The 23,239-nt window shown below is 54.2% G+C and overlaps 2 protein-coding genes across 3 annotated transcripts; one reads left to right on the forward strand and one right to left on the reverse strand.

The window, feature by feature from the left end:
- Positions 1 to 193: 193 nt before the first annotated feature.
- Positions 194 to 12,797, forward strand: DNAJA3 (DnaJ heat shock protein family (Hsp40) member A3). Of its 2 annotated transcripts, XM_075515632.1 has the most exons (12): positions 194 to 539; positions 719 to 855; positions 1,327 to 1,410; positions 2,156 to 2,362; positions 3,440 to 3,592; positions 5,062 to 5,209; positions 6,039 to 6,103; positions 7,042 to 7,170; positions 7,621 to 7,736; positions 8,485 to 8,582; positions 10,781 to 10,897; positions 11,690 to 12,797. In XM_075515632.1, exons 1-11 carry the CDS (start codon positions 209 to 211, stop codon positions 10,882 to 10,884), a joined length of 1,572 nt encoding a protein of 523 aa, XP_075371747.1. In that variant the 5' UTR covers positions 194 to 208; the 3' UTR covers positions 10,885 to 10,897; positions 11,690 to 12,797. The 2 variants fall into 2 exon arrangements, with proteins under 2 accessions (XP_075371747.1, XP_075371748.1); XM_075515633.1 differs by lacking the exon at positions 10,781 to 10,897.
- A 775-nt stretch (positions 12,798 to 13,572) lies between these two features.
- Positions 13,573 to 18,480, reverse strand: NMRAL1 (NmrA like redox sensor 1). The gene is given in 5 exon segments (XM_075515634.1): positions 13,573 to 13,968; positions 15,565 to 15,725; positions 16,237 to 16,486; positions 17,372 to 17,654; positions 18,027 to 18,480. Coding segments are annotated over 5 exon segments (1,074 nt in total). The 5' UTR covers positions 18,236 to 18,480; the 3' UTR covers positions 13,573 to 13,797.
- Between the last annotated feature and the right edge of the window lie 4,759 nt (positions 18,481 to 23,239).

The raw sequence follows: 23,239 nt of genomic DNA on the forward strand, positions 1-23,239 counted from the left end.
GCTCTCCTCAGCACGGTCACCGGGCACCGCTCGCGGGGGCTCTCCGGCGCTTCCCCCCAGGGCCGCCGCGCCGGGGCTCTGCTAGGGGTTCCCCGCCCGTGGCAGCTAAAACGCCCCGGCCACCCCCAGCGGCCCAGGCCCCGCCGCGGCCGAAGCCCGGGGCGACGCCGCCGCGCTACGGCGGCCGCGCCCGGCAGCGGCACCGCGCATGCGCAGCAACGGGCACCCGGTACCGGCGCGGCGGCGCGGGGCTACTGCGCAGGCGCGCTGCGTCCTCCTCCGCCTGCGCAGCGCGTGCCGTCGCGTGTCGCCGCTGGCGCAGGCGCAGCGCTGCGCGCGGGCCAAGATGGCGGCCGGGAGCTCCTCGCGCTGGCTCGGGGCGGCCGCCGCCGCCGTCGCCGCCAGGAGCCGCGGGCCGGGGGACGCGCGGCTGCCGCTCGTCTGGCTCGTCCGGGGGCTCAGCGTCCCGCCGCCCCCCGCCGCCTCGGCCCGCGCCGCCCGCCGCCTCCTGCCGCTGTGCGCCGGGCTCTGCGCCGCGGGTGAGCGGGGCTGGGGGCGGCGGCGGGGCCTCAGCGGGCCGGGGCGGGGGGCGGCGGCGAGCCGCGGGCGGTCGTGTCGGCGCCGGGCGGGGGGCCGGGCCCCTCCCGCCGGCCGCCTCCCGCCCTTCGCGGCGCCGTCCCGGCCTCACCCCGGCCCCCTCTGCCCTCCTCTCCCGCAGGGACGAAGCGCGCTGCCGCCGCCGCCGCCGCCTCCTTCCACAGCAGCGCCGCGGCCCGCGCCAAGGAGGACTATTACCAGGTGCTGGGGGTGCCCCGCACCGCCTCCCAGAAGGAGATCAAGAAGGCCTACTACCAGGCACGTCCTACCGCGGGCCCTGCCGGGGGGGACTCTGCCGGGGCAGGCGGGCGACCGCCGGGCCGCGGCCGAGGGCCCGTAGCCGGGTAGGGGAGTCGTGGCCGCCCGCAGCCTCCCTTGTATGGCAAAGAACAAAAAAGGCTTTGAGATCCCCGTGTCTGCACCCGCCGGAGAGGAGGGGAGGTAGGGGAGGGAGAGCTCAGCGCATCGGTTTGGGGATCTCTTCAAAAGCGTGGTCCGCCTGCGCTGTCGTCTCGGGTCTTTCCAGAAGGTCCTGGGATTGCCGAGAGATTCAGGAGCAGCTTCTGTAGTTCCTTATAGTGGGATGATAACGGAAAATGAAGGCTTTTAGTTCCCTAAGATATAGAGAGTGAATGCCAGGCTTTGCCAGATATGTTTTTCCTGGCACGTGAGCTATCCTAAAGTAAATTACTTTTGTTTGTCTCTAATACTTCAATTTTTGTTGTTTAGCTGGCAAAGAAATACCACCCTGATACAAATAAGGATGACCCTAAAGCTAAAGAGAAGTTCTCTCAGCTGGCAGAAGCCTATGAGGTAATATGCAGGATTTTCTTGTCATGACAAGGAGGAAAGATTGGAGGGTAGATGGGGCGAAACATTTCGTGTGTGCATTTCCTGTACAACCATGGCTAATTTTTCATGTCTTGTACTTTAGGCGTGAGTGCCTGTCCCGACGGTGTCTCCAGGAAATTACTTAGCCCACGTACTTGGTTTAGCTGCGTATGTTTTGGGCTGTTTGAGTTTGTGCTCTTTCTTAACAGTGACTGACTGGCACGGATGGGGTGGTCACTGCGGTGGAATTATTGGTCAGATTAGATAAACAAACAAAAAAACCCCTGTCGGCAGTTACTAGCTTTTTGAGACAAAGGTACCTTCCACTGTGCCGCACCCCAGCCCCGTTTCTTTCTGCTCTTCAGCTCATTCAGCATTTCTTTTGTGCTGATTTTTGCTCTCGTGGGTTTTCAAATTTACCCCGGCACTCTTATCACCAGCTTCCACACGATACGTTAATGATTGAGTATATAACGTAAGTTATTCTTGCTTATGATGACTTAGTAAGGTTTGTCATTTTCCTGATGACAAGCTGAGAGATACGAGGGAAGAAGCGGCTTGTCAGTAATTCATACGCTCCTGAGAGCTGGGATAGCCCTCCTGATGACAAGAAGGCTTGAGAATGGGGGCTTGTAGCCTTGAATTCTCCCGAGAGAGGCTGCTCTGCGGATGCAGGCTGTCCAGCTGCTGTACAGTGTCCTGATGCCGTCGTTCTTTTGCCTCAAAGGTATTAAGTGATGAAGTGAAGCGGAAACAATACGATGCGTACGGCACGGCTAGTTTTGATCCTGGCGCAGCAGGTGCCGGTGCTGGGCGGCAGTACTGGAGCAGCGGTCCATCGATTGATCCGGAAGAGCTTTTCAGAAAAATCTTCGGAGAGTTTTCCGGATCCCCTTTTGGCGATTTTCAGAACGTCTTTGACCAGCCACAGGAGGTATGAAGTGTGTTTATCTTCTCAGTAATGAAATGAAAATGAGAAATGAAAACCACAAAGGCTGGAGAGGGACACTAGTCTGTCACAGATCGCTCCGGGAGCGAGCTTAAGCAAAGAATTTGCTTCTGGGAGCATCAGCACATGAGTGTCCCGCTGTATGGGTGGGAGAGTCAGGTATTTTTGGTAAGCCATGTGGATATGTTCTCCTCATCTCCAGATAGAATATTTTTTTTCTGGGCTTCAGCTACTTCATTTGGTGTTCCCTGACACCAGGTGGTGCTGCCAGACAATTCCATTGTTGTAGAGGCCTCTCTTCTGCTGTACGTTGATTTACATATGCCTGCTTTGATCTGTAATGCTAAAAACCACAAAATACCTTTTAACTGTAAAACAGGCCTTCCAGCGTTAGGTTTGACTGCTTAATTGTCTTAATTTTGCAACTTAATTGGCTTAACTTTGCAGTGGAGCCTGTAATAAAACAAGACCTATTTCTTGTTCTTGCTCTTTCAAGTATTGACAGTGTTGGTTCATGTGCTGCCTTCAGAAGTGCTTGGTATTTGGTACTTCTGGCTTTACTAAAACCGGCCTTTCTATTATAAACAGAATTTCCTATTTTGTGCAGTCATCTTTGCTGATGGAAAGAGTTTATTGAGGAAGAACAGATACTGTCATTGGGATTGAAAGCCTTCGCCCTCACCTGTTGCTGCGTTCCCATTAAACAAAGCCTTCAGAAGTACTAAGAGTTTTCCTGAGGGCAGAAAAACGCTTGACTTCTATTTCTACTTCCTTCTTTCCTATTTTTTAAATCTCGTTTCTGCTACGCGACTACTCATCAGACTGGTGTAATTGTCATTCCTGGAATGTCTGCTATCCTTTTGTACCCCTTTTTATTTATATGAGACAGATTATTGCTTCCTCAGATGAGGCAGAACCCTTCTGAATCTGTTTCTTCCCTCCTTTCTATTATTACCTGGATGTATTTTAAGCATTGTTTGATATTTGGCCCAAAACAATTTCAGTCTGCTTAAGACCCCATCGCATATCAGTTGTAGATTGACGTCCCTGTTTCCTGTACAGTATATAATGGAACTGACGTTCACCCAAGCCGCAAAAGGCGTCAACAAGGAGATTGTGGTGAACATCAACGACTCCTGTGAGCGATGCAATGGTAAAGGACACGAACCTGGTACCAAAGCGCAGCGCTGTCACTACTGCAGCGGCACTGGCATGGTAAGTGATTTTTAAGACACGGGTTCTGCTGCGCTTTTCCTTGTTGGGGCAAGTCAGTCCCTTCCCCAGAGAAAAATTCTCACTACAATCATCAGGCTTCTCTTGGGTGAAGCGGAGTTAATGTGGACTTGATGTTAACAGGCACTAGGAAGACTTTCTTTGTATTAGAGAAGTGCTCTGCCCAGGTAAAAGCACTAGCCTTCAGGGCTAGATCATCTGGTATCGTACATCCAGCAAAACATATTTGTGTAATGTAACGGTTCTGAAATTACGTAACCCTATTTATATGATGTAATAATTCTGAAATTACTTGGATATTAAACTGGATACTTTGAATTGAGGGGTGGAGGGAGGAGGAGGGTGATGATAGCCTAAGGGTAATCATGGAATAAGAAGATGCATGCTACTTACAGTAAGTAAAGAAATGAACACCTCCCCTGTGGAGAAAGGCTGAGAGAGTTGGGGTTGTTCAGCCTGGAGAAGAGAAGGCTCTGGGAAGACCTTATAGCAGCCTTCCAGTACTTAAAGGGGGCTTATAAGAAAGATGGGGACAGACTTTTTAGCAGGGCCTGTAGTGATAGGACAAGGAGTAATGGTTTTAAACTAAAAGAGGGGAGATGCAGCCTAGGTTTAAGGAAGAAATTTTTTACGTTGAGGGTGGCGACACACTGGCCCAGGTTGCCCAGAGAGGTGGCAGATGCCCCATCCCTGGAAGCATTCAAGGTCAGGTTGAACAGGGCTCTGAGCAACCTGATTTGGTTGAAGGTGTCCATGCTCATGGCAGGGGGGTTGGACTAGATGGCCTTTAAAGGTCCCCTCCAACCCAAACCGTTCCATGATCGAGCTTCAGGCTTTCAATTTCCACGCATCAAAATGGGCACCGGTAATCAGTCTGTGACCAGAGTACCTTTCTGCCCAGAACAGTGTAGTTGGTCAGAGGAGGCTGCAAGCTCTTCCCACCGTGCTCTTTCCTCACGTGCTTCAATCTGATGGGTGGCTTTCACAGTTCAGTCCATAGCTTAGTCTCCATAGTGTTTTCCTGGACTCTGGCAATAATTCATGCAAGTGGGTTGTCTTTGGATTCTTCAAAATACAGATGTTTGTAGTTCTTTGTGAAATAGCACTGTAAGGAGCTTTGTCCTGCTTGCGCATTAAAACCTAGAGATGGAAAGTGTTGTGTTTCCCTTCCCCTCCCCATGAGACACTTGCTTATAGTGATGGTGTTCAGTGGAAATCAGAATGCGATGACGATTGAATCTGATCCAGCTTCTCACAAGCAGCATCCTGTTTGGATTTCTGAGCCAGTTTTCTGCTCCACCCCTTGCTGAAGGCTATCGCTGTCCTGTCAGGTTGCATGTGCAATTAGAGGGACTCAAGATGTGGTGGGCCAGTCACTGGCAGTGTTTCGTGGAAGTGAAAAGTACCATCTCGGTACCAAATATTCGTACGATCTGTGTTTTCTTCACTAGGAGACGATAAATACCGGCCCTTTTGTAATGCGATCTACGTGCCGACGATGCGGCGGTCGTGGTTCCATCATAACGACGCCATGCGTAGTATGTCGAGGAACAGGGCAAACCAAACAAAAGAAGACAGTGATGGTTCCTGTGCCAGCTGGTTAGTGTTGTACTTGTGTGCTGCCCTCTGTTAAATAACTATAGTTATTTGCTTCCACTTGGCCAACAGCAAGGCACTTGCCTCCAGAGCATGGCTGGTCCCTGCCAGGTATGAATGTGAGAGCAACATAAGAAGTTTTGCTGCAGAGAAGTTATCTTAAGAGCAAAGCAGCTTGATAGCTTGGCAATTGAGAGGGTTAGTAATGAGATTAGCTTTCTGGCCGTGGATATAAATGTTTGCTTTGCCCTTCCTGAGCCGAGGTTTTGATTCTTGCGTGGATCCTTCTCAGCAGCCTTTGAAGAGTGAAACTCAAAAGGTTTTGTTGCCTTGGATCTTTCGTTTGTCCTTGATGAAGCTTGGGGGGAGGGTGGGAAACCTGAAAGGTTGGCTCAGAAAAGAGTGCTGATGGCCTTCCTCACCAAAGAGGACAAAGTGAGTGGTGGGGCTGAAGACCTGCTTCTCTGAGATCGCCCGGGGTGAGCAGCCTGTAATTTTCCTGCAGTTTGTGGAGGCTGCCCAGGGTTCCTTAGTCTGATGCATTTCCCTAAAGAATTCTGTAAGGGATTGAAGTAACGAGCCTGCTTGATGTATAGCCATCACCTCAGAGGTATAAACGCGTGCTGACACCTCATTCCTTTGGCCACGGCTCCCGGGGAGAGTTACTGTGCTGCCCGCTGGTAGGTCTTGTGTCTCGTGCTCCTGGATGCGCAGGTGCTGCTGTGGTGGCAGGCTTTTGGGGATGGCAAGAGATCTGAAGAGAAAAGCTGTAGGTATTCAAATAACACGTGGATTATAATGGAAGGTAACGTTCCCTCTTTTCTGATTGCAGGCGTTGAGGATGGGCAGACAGTTCGGATGCCTGTGGGAAAGAAAGAAATTTTCATTACGTTCAGGGTACGTATTGTTATATTGTTGGCTGTTTTCATTATTTAAGTCGGTTGCTGGTTCCTTTTGCAACTGCCTGGGAAGCCTGACTGACTGAATGGGGGACAGAGGAGGAAGAGCGAGTGATCCCTGGAAGCAGCTGAGGTAACATGAGCCACGTGAACTTTCTGAGATAGCAGAAGATCTGCATTGTAACAAGTGGTGTAACGTTAAGTCTGCTCACGAAGAATCGCGCTGCTTGTTCCAGGGTGAGGCCTTTATGGTAGTGTGCATCGGTAGGTTCTTGATGCAGGGTAGGTTCTTGATGCCTTGAGTCTTTGACTTGGAGATGTGTAGGAGCTGTCTGCTTGCAGTGGTGGGAGCGCTGAGGAGGGCTGTGGGAATGCCCATGAGAGGCAGGCTGGTCAAATGTCCTTTTGCAGATAGACGTTAAGTGCCGCTTTGCGCGTGTTTTGTAGCTGGGGCCCTCTTCTGTAGGTACCCTGCCATATGCATCTCTGTCAAGGAGAAGACTTTTTTTCAGCACCTATTTTTGTGGTTCAGGAGGATTTAATTCTCTTCCAGCTTGTGAGGCCACTGCAAAGGTGCTTGCTGCCCTCTTCTCTTCTGGCTTTCCCCTGTTCAGGGTACCGGACAAGGCAGTGTCTTCTCTGTCTCCGCAGAATCATACTGACACTGATAAATTAACAACAGGATTAGGGGAGGGAGTTGCTGAGCTAGGAAGCAGGCATCCTCCTAAGCCTCTGGCTAATCACGGTCATGTCAAGATCTGTATTTTTCTAAAAGACTGAACATTAACTTGGACTTCTTAGCCATGCAGTCTGTGGATGGTAAAGGGTCTGACTACAGCATTCTGGTATGTTTTCTTCTGAGAACTTTCAAAGTGGTTTACCATGAGAACTTCATGGTGTTGTGCTCACTTCTCTTTGGAACTGCCTGCCTTTTAGGTTCAAAAAAGTTCTGTGTTCAGAAGAAACGGAGCAGATATCCATTCAGACCTCCTTATTTCAATAGCACAGGCTGTTCTGGGAGGCACAGCCAGATGTCAAGGCTTGTATGAGACAATCAATATCACGGTAAGTACCATTATGTGGAAGAGCTTGGGCATAAATCGATGTGGGACAGCAGAGGCTTCTCCTTTGCTGCAAAGGTGGTGCAAATCTCTTAAGTCGCCAGTATCACGTTTCAGACTTCTTCAGGATTGAGCCTCAGGTGGTTTGTGACCTGCTTGGTCACACCTCCTTTCCTGTCGCTGTGTAGGGACAGGGAAGGGAAGGGCTGGGTGGATTGCTGGACAAATCCCATCCAAGGTCTACAGACTGTGTGAGGTTCTTTACTCACTCCTTCAAAAGCTTTTCCGTCATTACTGACTTAGCTTCTGAATGTGTCCAGATGCATGAACGTACCAGATCTCTCCCGTCCTACTTTGAAGCTTGCTGGAGAAGTAGTTAATTTTTATAGACATGTAATGTAATTTATAAATGGTTAAACTAGAGTAATAAATGTGATCCCCTCTGTGTTCATAGATACCCCCTGGTATTCAGCCAGACCAGAGAATTCGACTGAGCGGGAAAGGCATTCCCAAGGTTAACAGTTACGGCTACGGAGACCACTACATTCACATAAAGATAAAAGTTCCTCAGTAAGTAGAGCTAATACAAGTTTCTGTGAAACCTTGAGCTTTTTGCAAAAAACATTGTTCAGAAAGAGTTTGTGAAAATTCCTTCCTGCTTTATCAAGATCATTAATTTCTCACTCTTCTTTTAATTCTGATGTGAGGTAGACTTTTTTTTTAATAATACCATTTGGCAACCCAGCTCTAAAAATCCTAAACCCTGGAAATACATAAGTAGTTCTTCACCTGTGTATTTGGCTGGCTGGCTGCGATTCTGTCTGGATCCCAGTTACATACATTCAGTGTTCTGGCTTAGAACGCATCTGTGCTCTCACACCTACAGCTTAAAGGAACTGAAGTCCTTGGCAGTTGCTTTTCAGGCTGCTTGGCCACCCTCTGATCCTGTGGTGAAGGAAACTTGTTAGCTTGTATTGCTGCACTTGGCAAGGGAGTTCATTTCCTGAGGTCTCCCCACCAGATGTGTGTTCTGTTGCAGCTCCATACAGTTCTTCTCAGCACTTCAAAATATTTTGGTTTTTCACTGCAGTTTGGTGAAGTGCAGTGGGTCATACCTCTTCTCTTCTACTGAGGCTTATTCTTTACAGATTGCTCATTTTAAGAGCGCTGTAGGGATTCGCGGTGTATGCCAGGTATATTAATCTTGTACTTCCAGTAGCTGCCTCTTGTGCGTGCTGCTGGAGAAGGTTAAGGAGGTCTGTAGATACATCTGTCCCTAAAGACGGCTGTAGCCAACACCTCTGTCTTCGACCTGCAGGAGGCTGACAGATCGCCAGAGAGCCTTAATGATGAGCTACGCCGAGGACGAGGCAGATGTGGACGGCACAGTGAATGGAGTCACAAATACAGCATCAGGTGAGCGATGGGAATTAGGGCTTCTTCCTCCTGGAGTTGGCATGGGAGTGCAGAGCACTTCCTGGGGAGGAAGGTGAGCCAAGGTCACCTTGAGACAGCATGTCAGCACAACCTGCCAAGCATGTTATATTGGAAATAGTTTTAGTGTGATGCTAATACGCTGTAGCACAAAGCAAGGAGGTAGCCTCTTCCCAGAAGGCTTTACTCTAATACTTACTGGGCAAATCTGTGCACGAGTAGAGAGCAGGTATTGAGATACTCCAGGGTCCTGACAAGCTGTGGTGAGTCTCGCTGTGGTTATGAAAGCCTTCTGCTCCCTGCTTCTGCCCCTGTGCCAGAAGTAACTTGTCTTAGTAGCAGAGGTAGAAAAAGAGAATGTGCTTGAGGCCAATTTTCTGTGTGAGCTAATCCATTGTGCTTCTGACCACAGCGGCGACGGTTCTCCTTGAAAGCTGAAGGGGAGTACTGCTGTCAAGGTTGCTCTAAGCCATGTTTTGTGCACATGGGGGAATCTTGGATAGAAATATTCATTGGCGCTGAGTGGTGGCTCCAGTCAGTAGACAGCGTCCAGCGTGAGGGAGGGAGTGAAGCCAGCTGGGAGCTTTGTAAAGCTGCTCTTTCAGCTCCAGATTAAAAATTTTGATCCAACAATTGTGTTTCTTAAGTTTCAGTGGTGAGGTACCTGGCAGCAAGAGCAGCTGAAGAAAAACCATATGGTAGAACAGTAAGGCAAGAGCTTTGTCTTGTGCTATTGGGAAACAATTTTTTTCTTTGCTTGTATTGGAACAATGAACTTAAATCTGGTTGGATTGTGATTTCTTTCTGTTTGAAACCAAAAAGGACATTTATGACTGCATACAGCTAGGCAAAGGTGAGAGTCTTTCAAAGCTGCTAAACGATCCCAGGAACTCAGGTTCTCCAAAGCCTGAGGAGTACAGGCTGAAGTTCAGGATACTGGAAGGCAGCATCTGCCAATACTTACCAATGTTATGTTTTATAGTGCTTCCGTAACACAGAAGTTAACTCTTTTCTGCTGAGGGTAAGCATTAAAGGTCAGCCTTGGGGGGAAGGGGAGAGATCTCTAAACACAAAACTTTCATTCCAGCTTTTTAAAGAAGACGTTTGTGTGCCAAAGGAAAAAAATGCTCCCCAAATTTGTTTTTTGAAAAGCAGACCTGCCAGTTTTTACCACAGTTAGGCAGCAAGGTGGATAAAAACCAATGCCAGTAGTTTGCAGCGTAGAGACAGGCTGTTGCTGAAAGCGTGTCCTTGCTCTGGGAAGCAGAAATACCCCGAGCGGACGGAGGCGTGTTCTGCCGCAGGCCTCAGTATTTCATACCATTGCATCAGTCTGAGCTCAGCAGTCAGCTGTGGGAGGAGGGGGAGGACTGGACTTTGTGTTCTCTGTGTGCAAAGAAAGCTCGAGGAGGATTCAGGGGTCTCGCTAGTGACGGCTTTACTGTAGAAAAAGCAGATTAGCAAAGAGGTCTCCTTTGTTGCTGTAACCACTTCTTGGAGGGACAACCAACTTCTCAGGACCTGTTTATATAGGAAAGTTATGCTCGTTGCTGTCAGGAAGATTCCTTATCTGGACACTTGTTCTGAAATACTCGTAGCCTTTTTCCTTCTAGCCTGAGTTCATTTTCTCCTTGACACTGGTTGTCTGAGCATTGCATGAGGATTACTTGAGGCAGGCTCCTGGTATGGTTTCGCACTGCTTTGCTCTAAAGGGTCACGACACAACCATGAAACAGGAAGACAGATTGTTCCAGGGACCATCAATATAGTTTTTTTTCTTTAAAGTCATGGCTGGTGGTGGTCAAGCTGACAACTTGGTTTTGGTGGCAGACTCTCAATTCCAAGTGCTTGTTTCCAAAGCCTGTGGGGTCCCCGACTTGATTGTGCAGCATGAGAATTCCCTCGCCAGTTGGAGCCCTGGGGAGAGGGGAAGGGAACGGTGTTACCTAGGCTCACGGTCGTCTTTCCCACTTCTGGGGTCAGGGCTCTCCAGTGCTTTCACTGAAGTGGTCCAGTACTGTGGCTCGCTGCCAGGTGCAGCCCTGTACATGAGGACGCAGGCAAAACCAGCTGCCTTGACTTGACCATTCCCCGTCTAAAATAACCCTCTCACTTCGTCAGGGGTGCTGCCTACTGGTGGGAGATGTATCTGACTGCAGCCCTTTGCTGTTTGTGTCCAGGTGGCAGGGCCACGGCTAGCGCTGACGCAGGCGGGGATAGGCCTGAGGCTGAGGAGAACAAGGAGGGATTCCTTTCCAAACTTAAGAAAATGTTTAGCTCCTGACACCCCATCCGAGGTAGGAGGCCTCTTGTGTTTTATTGTCGTCTTTCCCCCACACTAAGCAGAATTTGCACTTCTTGGGAGGTAGAAGCAGCAAAAGCACAGCATTGCTTCTCACTTAGCCTCAGGCCTTCCAGCCACTGGTGTGAAAAGCCCTAGCTGTCCCCTGTGACCTGGAGCAAAAAGCCAGGGACTAAATTGCATTGTTGCTGCAGCAAAAATGCTGGAAAAATGCTGGGTACATCTGCAGAGAGGTTGGCCTCCCCTGCAGCTCTGCTTCCTTGTCCACTCAGTGGCTGTACCTGATTCAAAGCACCGAGGGTGTTCCCGTTAGCTGGTTAAGCTGGGACTGGGCAGTTCTGCTGCCACCACAAGGGCCGGGCTTGCTGGGAGGCGCAGATGGGCCTGCAGAGCCTCTGGTGCTGGTCACGCAGGCTGGACTCGCCCCTACCGCGGGCTTACAGCACCAGGAAGGAATCAGTCTTTGTCGTAAAGCACAGCAAAGCCCCTGCCGCACAAACGAGCACAGTGTTATAACTCAGGGTGCCATTTAGTTGGTGCTGGCCTGCTGTGAGGGAGCGCTGGAGACTCAAGATCATCTATGGCAGACTGTGGTGTCTTGGATTCCAGGGACTCAGCTTCCTGTCACCGCAGGCTTCAAAGCTGTCCGTTCTGCATGGCTGGCAAAGTGTGATGGCAGGTCAGGTGCGCTCGTGCCTGCGCTCGCAAAGCAGGCTGCAGGGGCTGCTGCACACCTTAGGCCGATTCAGTCAGGAAACACTAAACTTTTCTCTTGCTTCAACTGCAGGGAAGCGTTCTACTGGAAACTAAGAGCCAGCAGCAGCAGATCATGTTTGCAGTTGGGGATGAATCTTTCTGGCAGCGGGCTCTGGAGAGTGAAGGATGTCAGTCAGCAGCACAGTGAGAATCCCAGCTGGAGAGGCTACAAACCACTGAGGCACCAACAATCATCATGATACAAAACCCACCCGCTGTCCTAGGAAGTGCTAATGAAGGAAAATGCCAGCTTTGCAGAAATGCAGCGCTCTCTTGAGGTAGCTCCACAGTCCCTACTGCCGCTGGAAACTTACTTGGTAACAATTAATGCTGAAATATTATTTAGAATCCAGAACAGTGGAAACGTGAAATAAAAATTGTCCTTCCAGCACAGAGTGGAGCAGTTTGCTGTATGGAGTCCAAGATGGCTGCTGCTCACTCAGGTGCCCTTCTGAATGCTAGATGTGCTTGGTGAACTTGTCACTGCTTATTTTCTCCTAGGAGACTTGGTGGGTCAGTGAGTTTTAACCCTGTCTTCATGACAGCCCTCCTGCCTGTCCTGCACATCTCTCAGCGTGGGAAGCCTCCCTGTGGCTGGGACTCGTCAGAGCCCAGCTGTAGCTGTCCTGGCTCCCTCAGCAGCCGTGAGGTTTCTTAGTCCTGCTGATTTCCTGCACAAAGAGCAGTGATGGAATCTGCACTTTGCCTCAGGTTCCCCTTCCCTCCCCCCCAATTAACTAAAGTTACAACACAAATGCTGTTGCTTCTGAATGGGTACAAGTTTACCACCAAGCCCTTTGCCAGTTTGGGACAAAGTCTTTTATTACATTAGCGCAACACCTGTAGCATAAATACTTGATCAAGAGTCATTGTTCCTACGTGTGTGAGAATACAAGTGAAGTCGAGGTGGAGTCGAGCTCTTGCAGTGAGTATTTTCATGGTTACTGTAGCCCGCTGTTGTTAGTTATACCGTGCAGGTACACAGCCCACATACTAATCGACCAGTTAAACAAGGACGTGTCATAGTCTTGCCCTTAATTTGCTGAAATAAAGCACGCGTTGCCTCCTGATTAAACTGTCTGTAAAGTGATTCTGTATCCATGTAAATAAGATTGACTTCATAAAGATATTTAACACGTGCTGTGCCTTGCTGCCTTGTCTACTCTTCCAACCTCGTCTGTCACCCCCTTTCCCTCCCCCAGTAACAGAAAGGAAGGTCTTCTCTCAGAGAAGGAGAGGATAGGGCTCGATGGCTTGAGCATCCTGCTGCTGGCTGCGATTGACTTTAAGCACAGGCACAGACTGTCAAAGCCCAGAGCTCTTATCTGAGCAGTACCTTAAAGAGGGTGGTGTGGGGGAAGGAGCTTTTTAAGGGAGTCTTAAATCCTAAGGTTGGACAGTCTTGCAAAGGTTTTACTCAACTCACAGGGCTAGGGATTGAAATTAGCTCTGGGAGCCCAAAGGCCCGGCCACAGCTGAGAGCTGTCCGAGTTGAGGAATTGGGCTCAGCTTTCACGTTACCCAGCGCAGGAAGTCGCGGCACAGTCCCTGTTGCCAGCTGGGGCTAAGGCAGTGCTCCGTCCCTCCAGGCATGCTGCTCACCTGCAGTGCCGGAACCTGGTCCATGGGGAAACCCCAGCGTTTTCTGCTTGCTCAGGAGCCTGCACCGGTGCTGGTTGTGGGTACCTGCAGTGGCTGCAGAGAAGGCCCTGCCCTTCGGGGCCCAGAGGTACGACACATTCAGCTCACCGAGTGGTACTGTCTGCTCAGAGCTGCCTAGGAGAGAGGGTGATCCTGGGAAAACAAGCCGCCAGCACCCCACAGCCGTGAAAACACCCAGAATCACAAAACAAACGCCTCCCTGAAGACAGCGTGCAAAGGTAGCGCTTCTCCCACCTGTCTGCCTGCAGCTGTACAGCCTTTCCTCTTGTTCTAATTGCACTGGTCTAAACAGTCTCGACCACGTCGCAGGAGAGCCCTGGAGCACAAACACAGACCAAAGCTCTTCCCAGCTCGGGCAGGGCCAGCCTCTCACCAGGGTGCTAGCAGAAAGGCAGCACGGCTCAGCGCAGCTCGCCTCCTTGCCCAGTTCCCACTACCTGCTGCAGAAGCTCGAGTGGAAGAGGAGGGAGGGAAGGGTCAGAAGGCGGCCTTCTTGTCTGCCACCCACTGAGGGAAGGTGTGAGCCTTGGGGTTGAGTTTCACGGTCAGGTCCACGTTGCGGTCTGGCTTCAGGGCGTAGAAACGGAACGTAGCAGCCATTTCCTTGGCCCCAGGGGAGCCATGTTCCTCATACTGCTCCGGTGACATCTGCAAAAAGAATTGGGGAGAAAACAGTGTTGTCACAGGGCAGAGGCCGCTGGGGCCTTTCCCTTAGACCATGCAGGGAAGCCGAAGAGGGCTGTATTAGAGCAGCCTGCCATGTTACTTCCACTGGTGAGGAGGGCTCTGCTGCTCTGCAAGTCATTTTGGTTGGGTTTGTGTAAACGAAGCAGCGGCCCTGCAGCGTGAGGGCAAGGCAGAGGAAAGCCTTCACCAGAGCACGCTGGTGGGAGGTGGGATGAAGCAGACCACTGTGTCTTGGTCGGTGCTGACCCAGGAGTTTCCTCTAGGCCATCCTTCCTCCAGACGCAGCGTGAGAAAGGGTGGTGGTGGGGAAATCATGCCACACAGATGCTCAGGAGCTTTTTCTGGATTTGTCCCGAGCCAGCTGCCCCCCAAGGCCGCAGCCACCAGCAGGGCTGTGCCGCTGAGTACCCTGCGGTCCTGCCTGGCAGGGAAGAGCCCAGCCTGCTTGGGGCCAGCCCCCACCTCTGGCACACAACCCACTCTCCCCAGCAGCCGACGCCCGGAGCAGCTATGAGGGAGCCCTTCCCTGCACCAGGGTACGAGCCATGGCTGAGGGGGCCTAGAAACACGGGCTTGGGGGACACAGGAGAGCTCTGGAGAGCCTGAGCAACCCAGGCTGCCCCCTGGTACCCCAACACCCACCCTCTCTGCCCAAATCAAAGGGTGGACTACTGTGCTTCTGCACTGCTCTGGGGCCCAGGGAAGAAGAGAGCTGTTTATTTGCCCCTGGCAGAGCGGAACCTGCAGAGAGCATGAGAGGTGCTTTGTTTCTGCTGAAAAGTGCTTTGTTCTCAAAGCAGAGAGCCACCGCACCCCTCATCCATTGTACTGGCTGCCCGAGGGGAGCAGCACAGCCAAAGGACAAACAAACAAACAAAAAAGTCATGGGGCACGGAGAGGCCAGCGCTGTAATGGTGACACGGCAAGGCCCTCAGGGAAGACCTGCTGAAGGGAGGGGCACACAGCACAGCCCTGTTCTGTAGGTGCCCAGCCCCACTGGCGACTGCCCGGCCCCTGGATCTTCTGGAGACCGCCCGCTTCAGTTATCCCCCAGGCCCAGGCTCAGACCTGCCCGGGCACACCTACATGCTCCGTGAGCATGGGTTGCTTCAGTGACGATACCGACGAGGCAGTTTTGGTGCCAGCGTGTGCTCCAGCCACATGCAGGGGCAGCGGGACTAACGCTGGACACCAGCACTAGGTTGTACCAAACCCGTACACCAAGCTACGAGGGCCCACCACCCCGGCAGCTCCTGACCTTGCTGCTGGGGCAGGACAGCACTCGTTTTGCCAGTGCTGTCCGTGCTCAGTCCCCGTACAGGTCCCCCTCCCCGTTGCAGACCAACGGGAGAGGCTGGGCACATTGCTCCTCTGCTGCTGCCAGGCAGGGGTGCTCACCCGCAGCCGGCAGCAGCCCGGCCCGGGCAGGGACCTGCAGAGCGCCTAGCTGTTGCGAAGGCACCAGGATCGTCCCCTCACCACAAGGAGGGCTGCAGGGCCCTGAGCGAGCTTCGCCCCACCTCAAGAACATCACATACACCAAGGGATGCTTCCTACCTTGCTGGCTTCCACGGTCTTGCCCGGCTGCTGGGAGAGAACAGTGCCGAGCCTGATCACTTTGTCTATGTAATCCTCTGGGGACTTCAGCAGGCAAAGCACAACAGGCCCAATGTCCTCCACCGCCATCCCATCCATGGGGGTGTCCCCCATGGGCAGTGCTGTACAGGAGAGATTGATCCTGGTCAGAGTGCCGCCCAGCTCCGAGGAGGTACAGCTGGAGTTTTTGGCACCCAGCCTCTGAACACGAGGTGAGGAAGAGCCAAGAGCACCACATCAGCATGGCAAGCCACGAGAGCACCTGCAGGGCTGAGCTAAGAGACCGTGAGCAGCCAGAGCAGCACCTTGACTTGCCTAGATCTGCAGCCCCACCTCTGACCTCTGATGTCCCAACTGCAGGGGGCTGGGGTGTCCAGAGACACTCTGGGATCTGCAGAGCAGCCCTCAGCACCAGAAACAGGACTGGGATCTCACTTATTTCTTGCAGGCCACCAAACAGGTCTGAAGGACCATAATGCAGCTGCAGCTTGCTGTGGTCAAGCTGGCACAGACCTCTTTTCCCCATCAGTCTGCAGCCCTGGTGGTTTCACCACCCCTCAGCGAGCCTCTGCACAGTGCGAATAGATGCGAACTACAGGACAGTGACCTGGAGAGCGAGAGGTCCTGTCTTACCTTTGTCCTGGGTATCTCCTTGTGGGACCTTCTGCGGCTTGAAGATGGAGAGGAAGTTCTCAAAGTAGAATGGCAGTCAGATGGCCATGGCGGGAACACCAACTTTCTGGAAGTACTCCTCCGCCACACCTTTGCCGTCGAAGTGGAGCACCTCCAGCCGGTCCCCCGTCAGCTGCTTCGTGTTCTCCAGGCTGCTGTACACGACGTGGTGCAGACCGAGGCACTTCGACAGGTCAGCAAGTCGCTTTCCCTGGGTGAAGGGTGAAGCCAGCCATGAAGATGGGAATGGCTCCCTTGGGACACACGGGAGCTCTCATCATCCCCACACACACCCCTTCCCCTTTGTTGTGCTGGGCAGGAGGGCAGGATCCAACACACGCCAGCTGAGCAAGCTCCGCAGCATCTGGCATCCCGAGCCCTCAGCTGGAACCAGGGCTGAGCAGACCCAACGAGCCCTGTGAGTTGCCCAGGTGGAACTGAGTCCTCTGCTTACACCATCCTCCATTAGAAAGAGCACACACCCTCCAGCTTTGGTGCTAGCTCCTCCACCAAGCACACCAACACTAGCCCTAAAGATCTGCTAGGGCCAAAATACCCGCCCTAATATCTCTCGTTTGCTGCCATCCAGGCGTGGCAATCGTGCCACCTTGCAAAATCTGTCCTAGAGTGAACACCACCCTTAGGGAAGGCCCTGGGATTTCTGATGCCACAGCACATTTTGGCCCCAAAGTCACAAGTGCAGAGAACTACAGGACTGCAGGCAGCGACAGTCCTGGCTCAGCCTCGGGAAGGCTCTGCGGAGCCGAGTCTTCCTACTCCTGCTACTCTGACTCCCAGGCAGTGCTCTCTACCCTGCCAAGGCTCAAGGCATTTAACCACTCCCTGAAGGCACCAGACCCTGGAGCCACTTGACTGCGAGGGAACAGGGAACAAGTTCTGGCTTTGCAAGAACTGGGACCTGGTTTGTTTGCGAGGCCTTGGGACTTTTCTGGACTGGCCGCTTGAACCATCAGGGCTGGCAAGGCTGCACTAAGAGCTGTCCCATGACCCCCACCCCAATGCCACACAGCTGTCCCTCGATCCCCCTCTCCCAGGCCATTCTGCATGTGGTCCCTGTTAAAGTAAGCACCGATACCAGCGTGATTTCTTTCTCTTTGCTGCAGTGCTCCCAGAAGTTGGTTACAACGAAGGCTCCGTAAGCACCTGCCAAGGCCAGCTCCAGTGATGGCTCATCGTCCTGATCCACCTTCACGACCTCAGCTCCCCTCTGCTTCAGCTCCTCGGCCTCCTTCTTCACGGGGCTCCACGTAACTGCGTGGACCTTGAAGATCCCATCTTCCAGCAGAGCCTGGGCCACGCAGCCCCCCGGAGCCCCTGTAGGTGCAGACCTGTTCAGAGCCCCGGCTTCCCGCAGGGCTCTGCTCACGAAGGGAGGTGGGATGAGCTGGAACTGTGAGATGGAGCTGCTCGACCCCAGGCTCTCTCTGTGACACAGGGCCCAAGTCCCTCCAACCCACCCTCCTGCCCGCCCACCGCCTGCTCCCTGGGCTGCTGCTCCAGACCCCCCGAACCTCCGCGGAGCCCCCGAGCCCGGCTGCTCCGGAGGCTGTCGGTGCCCCTGCCCGCTGCTGCGGGCACCCGAAGCACCTCGCCGCCGCCGCCGGGCAGGTCACCGTGGCACGGCCCAACCCTCGCCCTTCCCACCGGCCTGGGCCAGAGCCCGGCAGCCCCGGGGCTCCGGAGGGGCGGCAGCCCCTGGGCAAGGGCCGGGCCCTTCCCCGTGCACTCACCGGCTGCCCCGAACGCCACGATGGGTTTCTTCCCAGCCATGAGGAAACGCGGGCGGCCCCGGGGCTCTGCCAGGGCGAGAAGCGGAGAGGTCGCACCGCCGGGTGGGCCCGGCGAGGCCGCGGCTCAGCCCCCGGCCCGGCCCCGCTCGGGCGGGCTTCCCCGGGGGCGGCGAGGGCCGTGAAAGAACGGTGCGGCTGCGGGGGCCCATCGCCGGTCTCGGCGGGAGCCCAGGGCGGCGCGGAGCCGCGTCCCGCCACAGGGGCGGGCGGCATCGCCTCACTTCGGTTCGGCTCTGTTCGGCTCGACCCGATTCTGTTCGGGTCTGCTCGCCCCGGCCCGACTCCGCTCGGCTGCGTCCGGCTGGGCGGGCCTCACTTGTCCATCCCTCTCCCCGGCCCCGCCCACCCCGGCCCGCAGCGGGGGCACGTGGCCGCAGGCGGGAGGCAGCGGGCCGGGGCCGGGGCCCGATCCAGATCCATCGGCCGAGCCCCCTGCTTCCTCCTCAGTCCCTGTCCGCTTAAAATCTGAGAGCAGCCGCGTAGCCCCCCGGAGGCGCTGCACCCCTTCGGCCCCGGTTTCTGGAGTCATCCCGAGGCTCGTAGACCCCCGTGCTGCAACAGCAGGAGGGTTGCGCGTCCTCCGGTAACGGGCTTCGCGCGTTTGCTTGGTGTGGAAACCCGGCTGCTCCCAAGGAGCATCCCCCCGCTCCCTCCGGAGGCGGGACGGTGTGTTATCCCCAGGCGAACGGCTTCGGCGTGGGGCTGAGCTCGGGGAGCGGGCCCTGATGACCCCCTTGCCAAGCAAGCCGGGCGACTCAAAATGAGCAGAGTCGTCTCCGGGGCTTTTCTAGCCACCCCCGCGAGTTCGGAGTCACCTCAGGAGCTTCGCCGGGCCGGTTAGAGATGCCGAGCAGGGGCCGTGCTCGCTGAGGGACGGGTCAAACTCATCCTGCTGGGGACTCCGTAGGTTGAACTCGGTAAGTATGTTGGGAAATTTGGGTTTGAATCAAGTAAACAGCCTGGAAAATACATGAGGGACATGTTATATACATTTGCAAATAAAGACTTCAGATGCATGAATTAACATCAATGAATAATTGTGAAAGCAGGAGGGACAGCCCCGACCGGGGCTTCTGCACAGTCATTTTTGATGTGAGGGATCTTCAGCTACAGCTTATCGGGAAGGTGACAGCTGATGGGACTTCCCAGATGCCATCTCCTCTTGAAACCAGCCTCCTGACAGGGTAGGCAATCACCAACAGACCTAACGCTTGGGAGAGGAAAGGGTTTAACCCCTTACCAGGGGCAGCCCTAGGACCGGCAGATAGCAATCCCTGGGAGACACACAGCCCAGAGCGGTGGCTGGAGGTCCAAAACTCCTGCTTGCCCCCACCTCTCCTCCCCAAACACAGTTCAGCACATGCAGATGATCTGGCTGTGAGCCCACCCCGTCCCCCACCATCATCTCCACCGTCATCTCCACCATCAGCCATCGACCAGCTCTCAGCTGGACTTGATGAAGGGAAAGATGTGTAATTATAAACTTCGATGCAGCTTCATTAGAGCTACCTGCTAGATCCCACCAGGGCAGGTCTTGTACCCAGGACGTGCTATTTTCACCTGTTTTCATCACTGACTTCTGCTTCCTCTGACCTCTCCCAGACCACCCTGGCAGTGGGAGCTTTTGGCCCAAAAAATGAGCCGCTGGGTATAAACCGGGATGGCAGCAAACCCCACCGTGGCATGTCACTATCTTACTGTTTTGGTGAGATGCACTCCCCCCCTTCCCTGGGCTCTGCCGCCCTGCCCCAGGACTCCCAGAAAGCAGCGTTATTTGCCTTGGGTCTCAGCGCTGCCGTGCCACCCTGCCCACCCGCCTTCAGGGGACTGCTCTGCTCCGCATCTCACAATTAATAGGATTTGCCTAAATGCCAGCAAAACCTGTTACAGGATTTACAAATCAAGGTTTTTGTAGAACAAAAAATGCAAAATAATGAGCAACCCCACTTGCCTGAGCGGAGCTGGGGAGGGGAGCTCCTGCCGGTCCCGCCGCTGCCAGCAGCTCTGGCTCCTCGGGCGCGGATGCAGCGCTCCTTGGCATGATGTGATCCACCTTTTTCGAGATAAACTCATCATTCGAGAAAGCGTTCAGCACTGGCAGAAAAATGGGCTTTGGAGGAAGGGGAGTTTATTCCTGCCCCTTAATTCTGCTCTTTCAAGATACGACTTGAATTTACTCGTGGAAATGCTTCCACGCATGGCCCAGCAAAGGGCAGAGCTGCTGGGGCACCAGCCTCTTCCAGGGGCTCTCCCCAGCGTTTCTGGCTAGCGAGGGGGGTACGTAGCAAAAACCTTCAGCTCTCCCGGGCCGGGGTGAGCTCGTGGTTTTGCTTCGAGGGAATTTAGTGTAATTTGGATGTTGGTTGGCCTGGTTTTGTGGCTCTCCTGGGAGAAAGCAGCCGTGGCTGGGGAACTGGCCGTGCACCCAGCATCCCGCCGAGACAGACCCCGCGCCGCCGCTGTCGGGGGGTCATATAGGCTACGGGTGGTTACCATGCGCTGCTGTTTTTCAGCAGATAACTCACACTGATTTGCATAGGCTGCAGCCCTGCGCTGACAGGAAGGAAGATTGAGCGAGACCCACGGCACAGGAAGGGGCGAGGAGCAAACTGAAACGGTGGCAGTGGGCGGCTGGGGAAGCCAGACCCCACCTTCCCCAGGTGCTGCCCCAAGCGTCGCCCCGGCTGCCGGGTCCCATCACCTCCGTGGGTCCCCCAGGGGCAGAGGCCACCAAACGGAGGGGCTTCCATTTTCTACCTTGAACTTGAGGATCCAGGCGAGGAGGAAGCAAAGCCCTGGGGATAAAGGGCTGAGCGGGGGCACGAAGGGGCTGCATCCTCCCACTGCGACGAGGATGCCCTCTCTGCTCTCTTGCTCCCATGCAGACCTGGGGAAGGCAGCACAAGGCCGAGGTAAGGTTTTGGTGGGGCTGGCTTTGCTTTGCAGGGGCACAGGGAGAAGGGGAGGCATCGCTCAGCCCTCCCGCAGGGGGATGAGCTGCTGCAGACCTCTTGCTGCAACGGCCACGTGAAATGGAGTGGCTGGGCCAACACGTGGCAGGGCCAGGAGCTGCTGGGCAGAGGTCCCTGGGACAGGCAAGACGTGACCAACTGCCAGCAGCACCCGGCAGAGCAGCCTGGCACGGCAGAGCCACCGGTGCGGGCAGGATTGGGTGCAGTGGTGCACAGCACTGAGCCCTGAGTGACGGAGACGAGCGCGGGACCTCATGGGGGACCTGGCACTTGTCACAAATTCTGTCCCCTTGCCTGCTACTGCCTGCCCAGACACGAAGGCAGCCGCAGCCAGGCTGCCCTGCCTGCGCGAAGCCTCTCTGCCTTGGGCAGCATCAGCTTTTGCCTCCATGTTAATGTCGTTTACTGAATTCATTCCACTTCAAAACCATCCAAAGCAATCCCCAGTATGTACCACAAATAGAAAAGGATGAGATTAGAGATATACTTGCCCATGGCACGGTGCAAAACTGCACCAAAGAGCGAGGCAGGGTCCTGGGGTATGTCGGCAGTCCAAGACTGATGGACCTCGAAGCCCAGAGCTGCACCCCCACGTCCCCCTTTGGGAAACGGGCTCAGCGCAGCTTCCCAGAGCTCAGCCGGAGGGAACAGCAACACCGAGGTCTCCAAAGCTGCAGCTGGTACCTTCTTAGGCCCTTTTCGCTGCAGGGCATCCCCCAACGCTCCGTAGGACCCAGAGGCGCAGGGAGCAGGTCGAGGTGACGGAGCCCAGCAGGGGACGTGTGGCTGCGCACCCAGACACCCGCCTGGGCACGGAGCCTGAGGCGCGCCGGCCGGACTGCCTCAGTGCATCAGGCTTAATCCTGTGGTTATTTAAGCCCTCTAAGGTCGTGAGGGGCACTACGTATCCTATAGGTATGGGGCTGCTGGGGAGAGGACCAGCTAGAGCACCGGCTGGGTGCTGCCACCCACGGAGACGGCAGCAGCGCCCGGGGTTTGGCCACCATGTGGAAGGGTTACCCAAGGCCAGGCATCCAGGGCAGCCTGGGCAGAGCTCACCACAAAGGATGTCCACGTTGCACGAGAGTTTCTTTCTGGAGAACTCACGGCCGCCTTGGGCGGTCCGAAGCCGCGGCTTGAGGGGCATGCTCTGCAACCCCAGAAAGCCGAGGGGCCGGGGCGGGTACCGCTCAGCAGCCCGAGCTCGGCATCCCCTCCGAGGCCGGCGGATGGGGCTGGCGTCGGTGACGGAGGGAGGCTGTCAGCAGCTTCTTCCCAATTTTCATGCTGATGTCCTGAGATCCCGTAGGCGAGAAGGGCAGAAGCTGTTTGCGGGGAGAGGATCTGCTTTTCAATTAGCTGCGCGGACGTCTGTGGTAAAGCGTCTTGGGGGCACGAGCAGCTCAGTAAATGCATCATTCTTCATTTCGCGGCTTGCGAGGTCTAGCAGCACCCTGCAAGAGACCTTATCTCTGAAATTAGCTTCGTTTTTATCTGTTTGGAATTACCCGTAGATTGATCTTTGCTTTTTCCTGGTGAGATTTGGTGTTGGGGCTGCTGGTATTCAGCCTGGGGGTCCTTCACAGCTCCTCGCCTCCACGACTTGTTATTTAGCTCCCACTGTGTCTGGGCCCTGTTATACAGGTTGGGGTTTTGGAAAAAACAAACAAACAAACAAACAATCAAACTTGGTAGGTGTTAGAGTTGGTATAGGGGGTCACTCTGTAATTGCCGTAAATTTTGCTAGCATTAAATCCAGACCAAAACCAAAAATAAGACTACATCTGAAAGCCGTATGTAAGCTCAGATAAGTGAATTACCTGCAAATCTGCACGTTTCGTAACTGGATATCATGCAGAAGATACTTAATCACTTTGCTTAATGAACATAAATTAATAATGTGAAATCTTTTCGGTTCTGCCAAAAGGTGGCAGCCTGCATCCTGGCTTCAGGATCTGCTCAGTTCAAGGGGAATGGCTGGAGATGTTGGCTTGGCAAACGTTTCTGTGTGCCGCTCACAGACCTCCAAGACGGGATCGGTTCAGGCTGGATATATGGCAGGAGAAATAAATAAAAGCTCCGAGGGTGTGATGGTGAGGGAGCCCGAGATTCGCTGGAGGAAACCCAGCGTGCCAGGAAGTGGTGGGAAGTTCTCGCGGGGCTGGTTTCTCTCCGTTCCCG

Source organism: Mycteria americana, chromosome 12, assembly GCF_035582795.1.
Source record: "Mycteria americana isolate JAX WOST 10 ecotype Jacksonville Zoo and Gardens chromosome 12, USCA_MyAme_1.0, whole genome shotgun sequence".
NCBI classification, from domain to species: Eukaryota; Metazoa; Chordata; class Aves; order Ciconiiformes; family Ciconiidae; genus Mycteria; species Mycteria americana.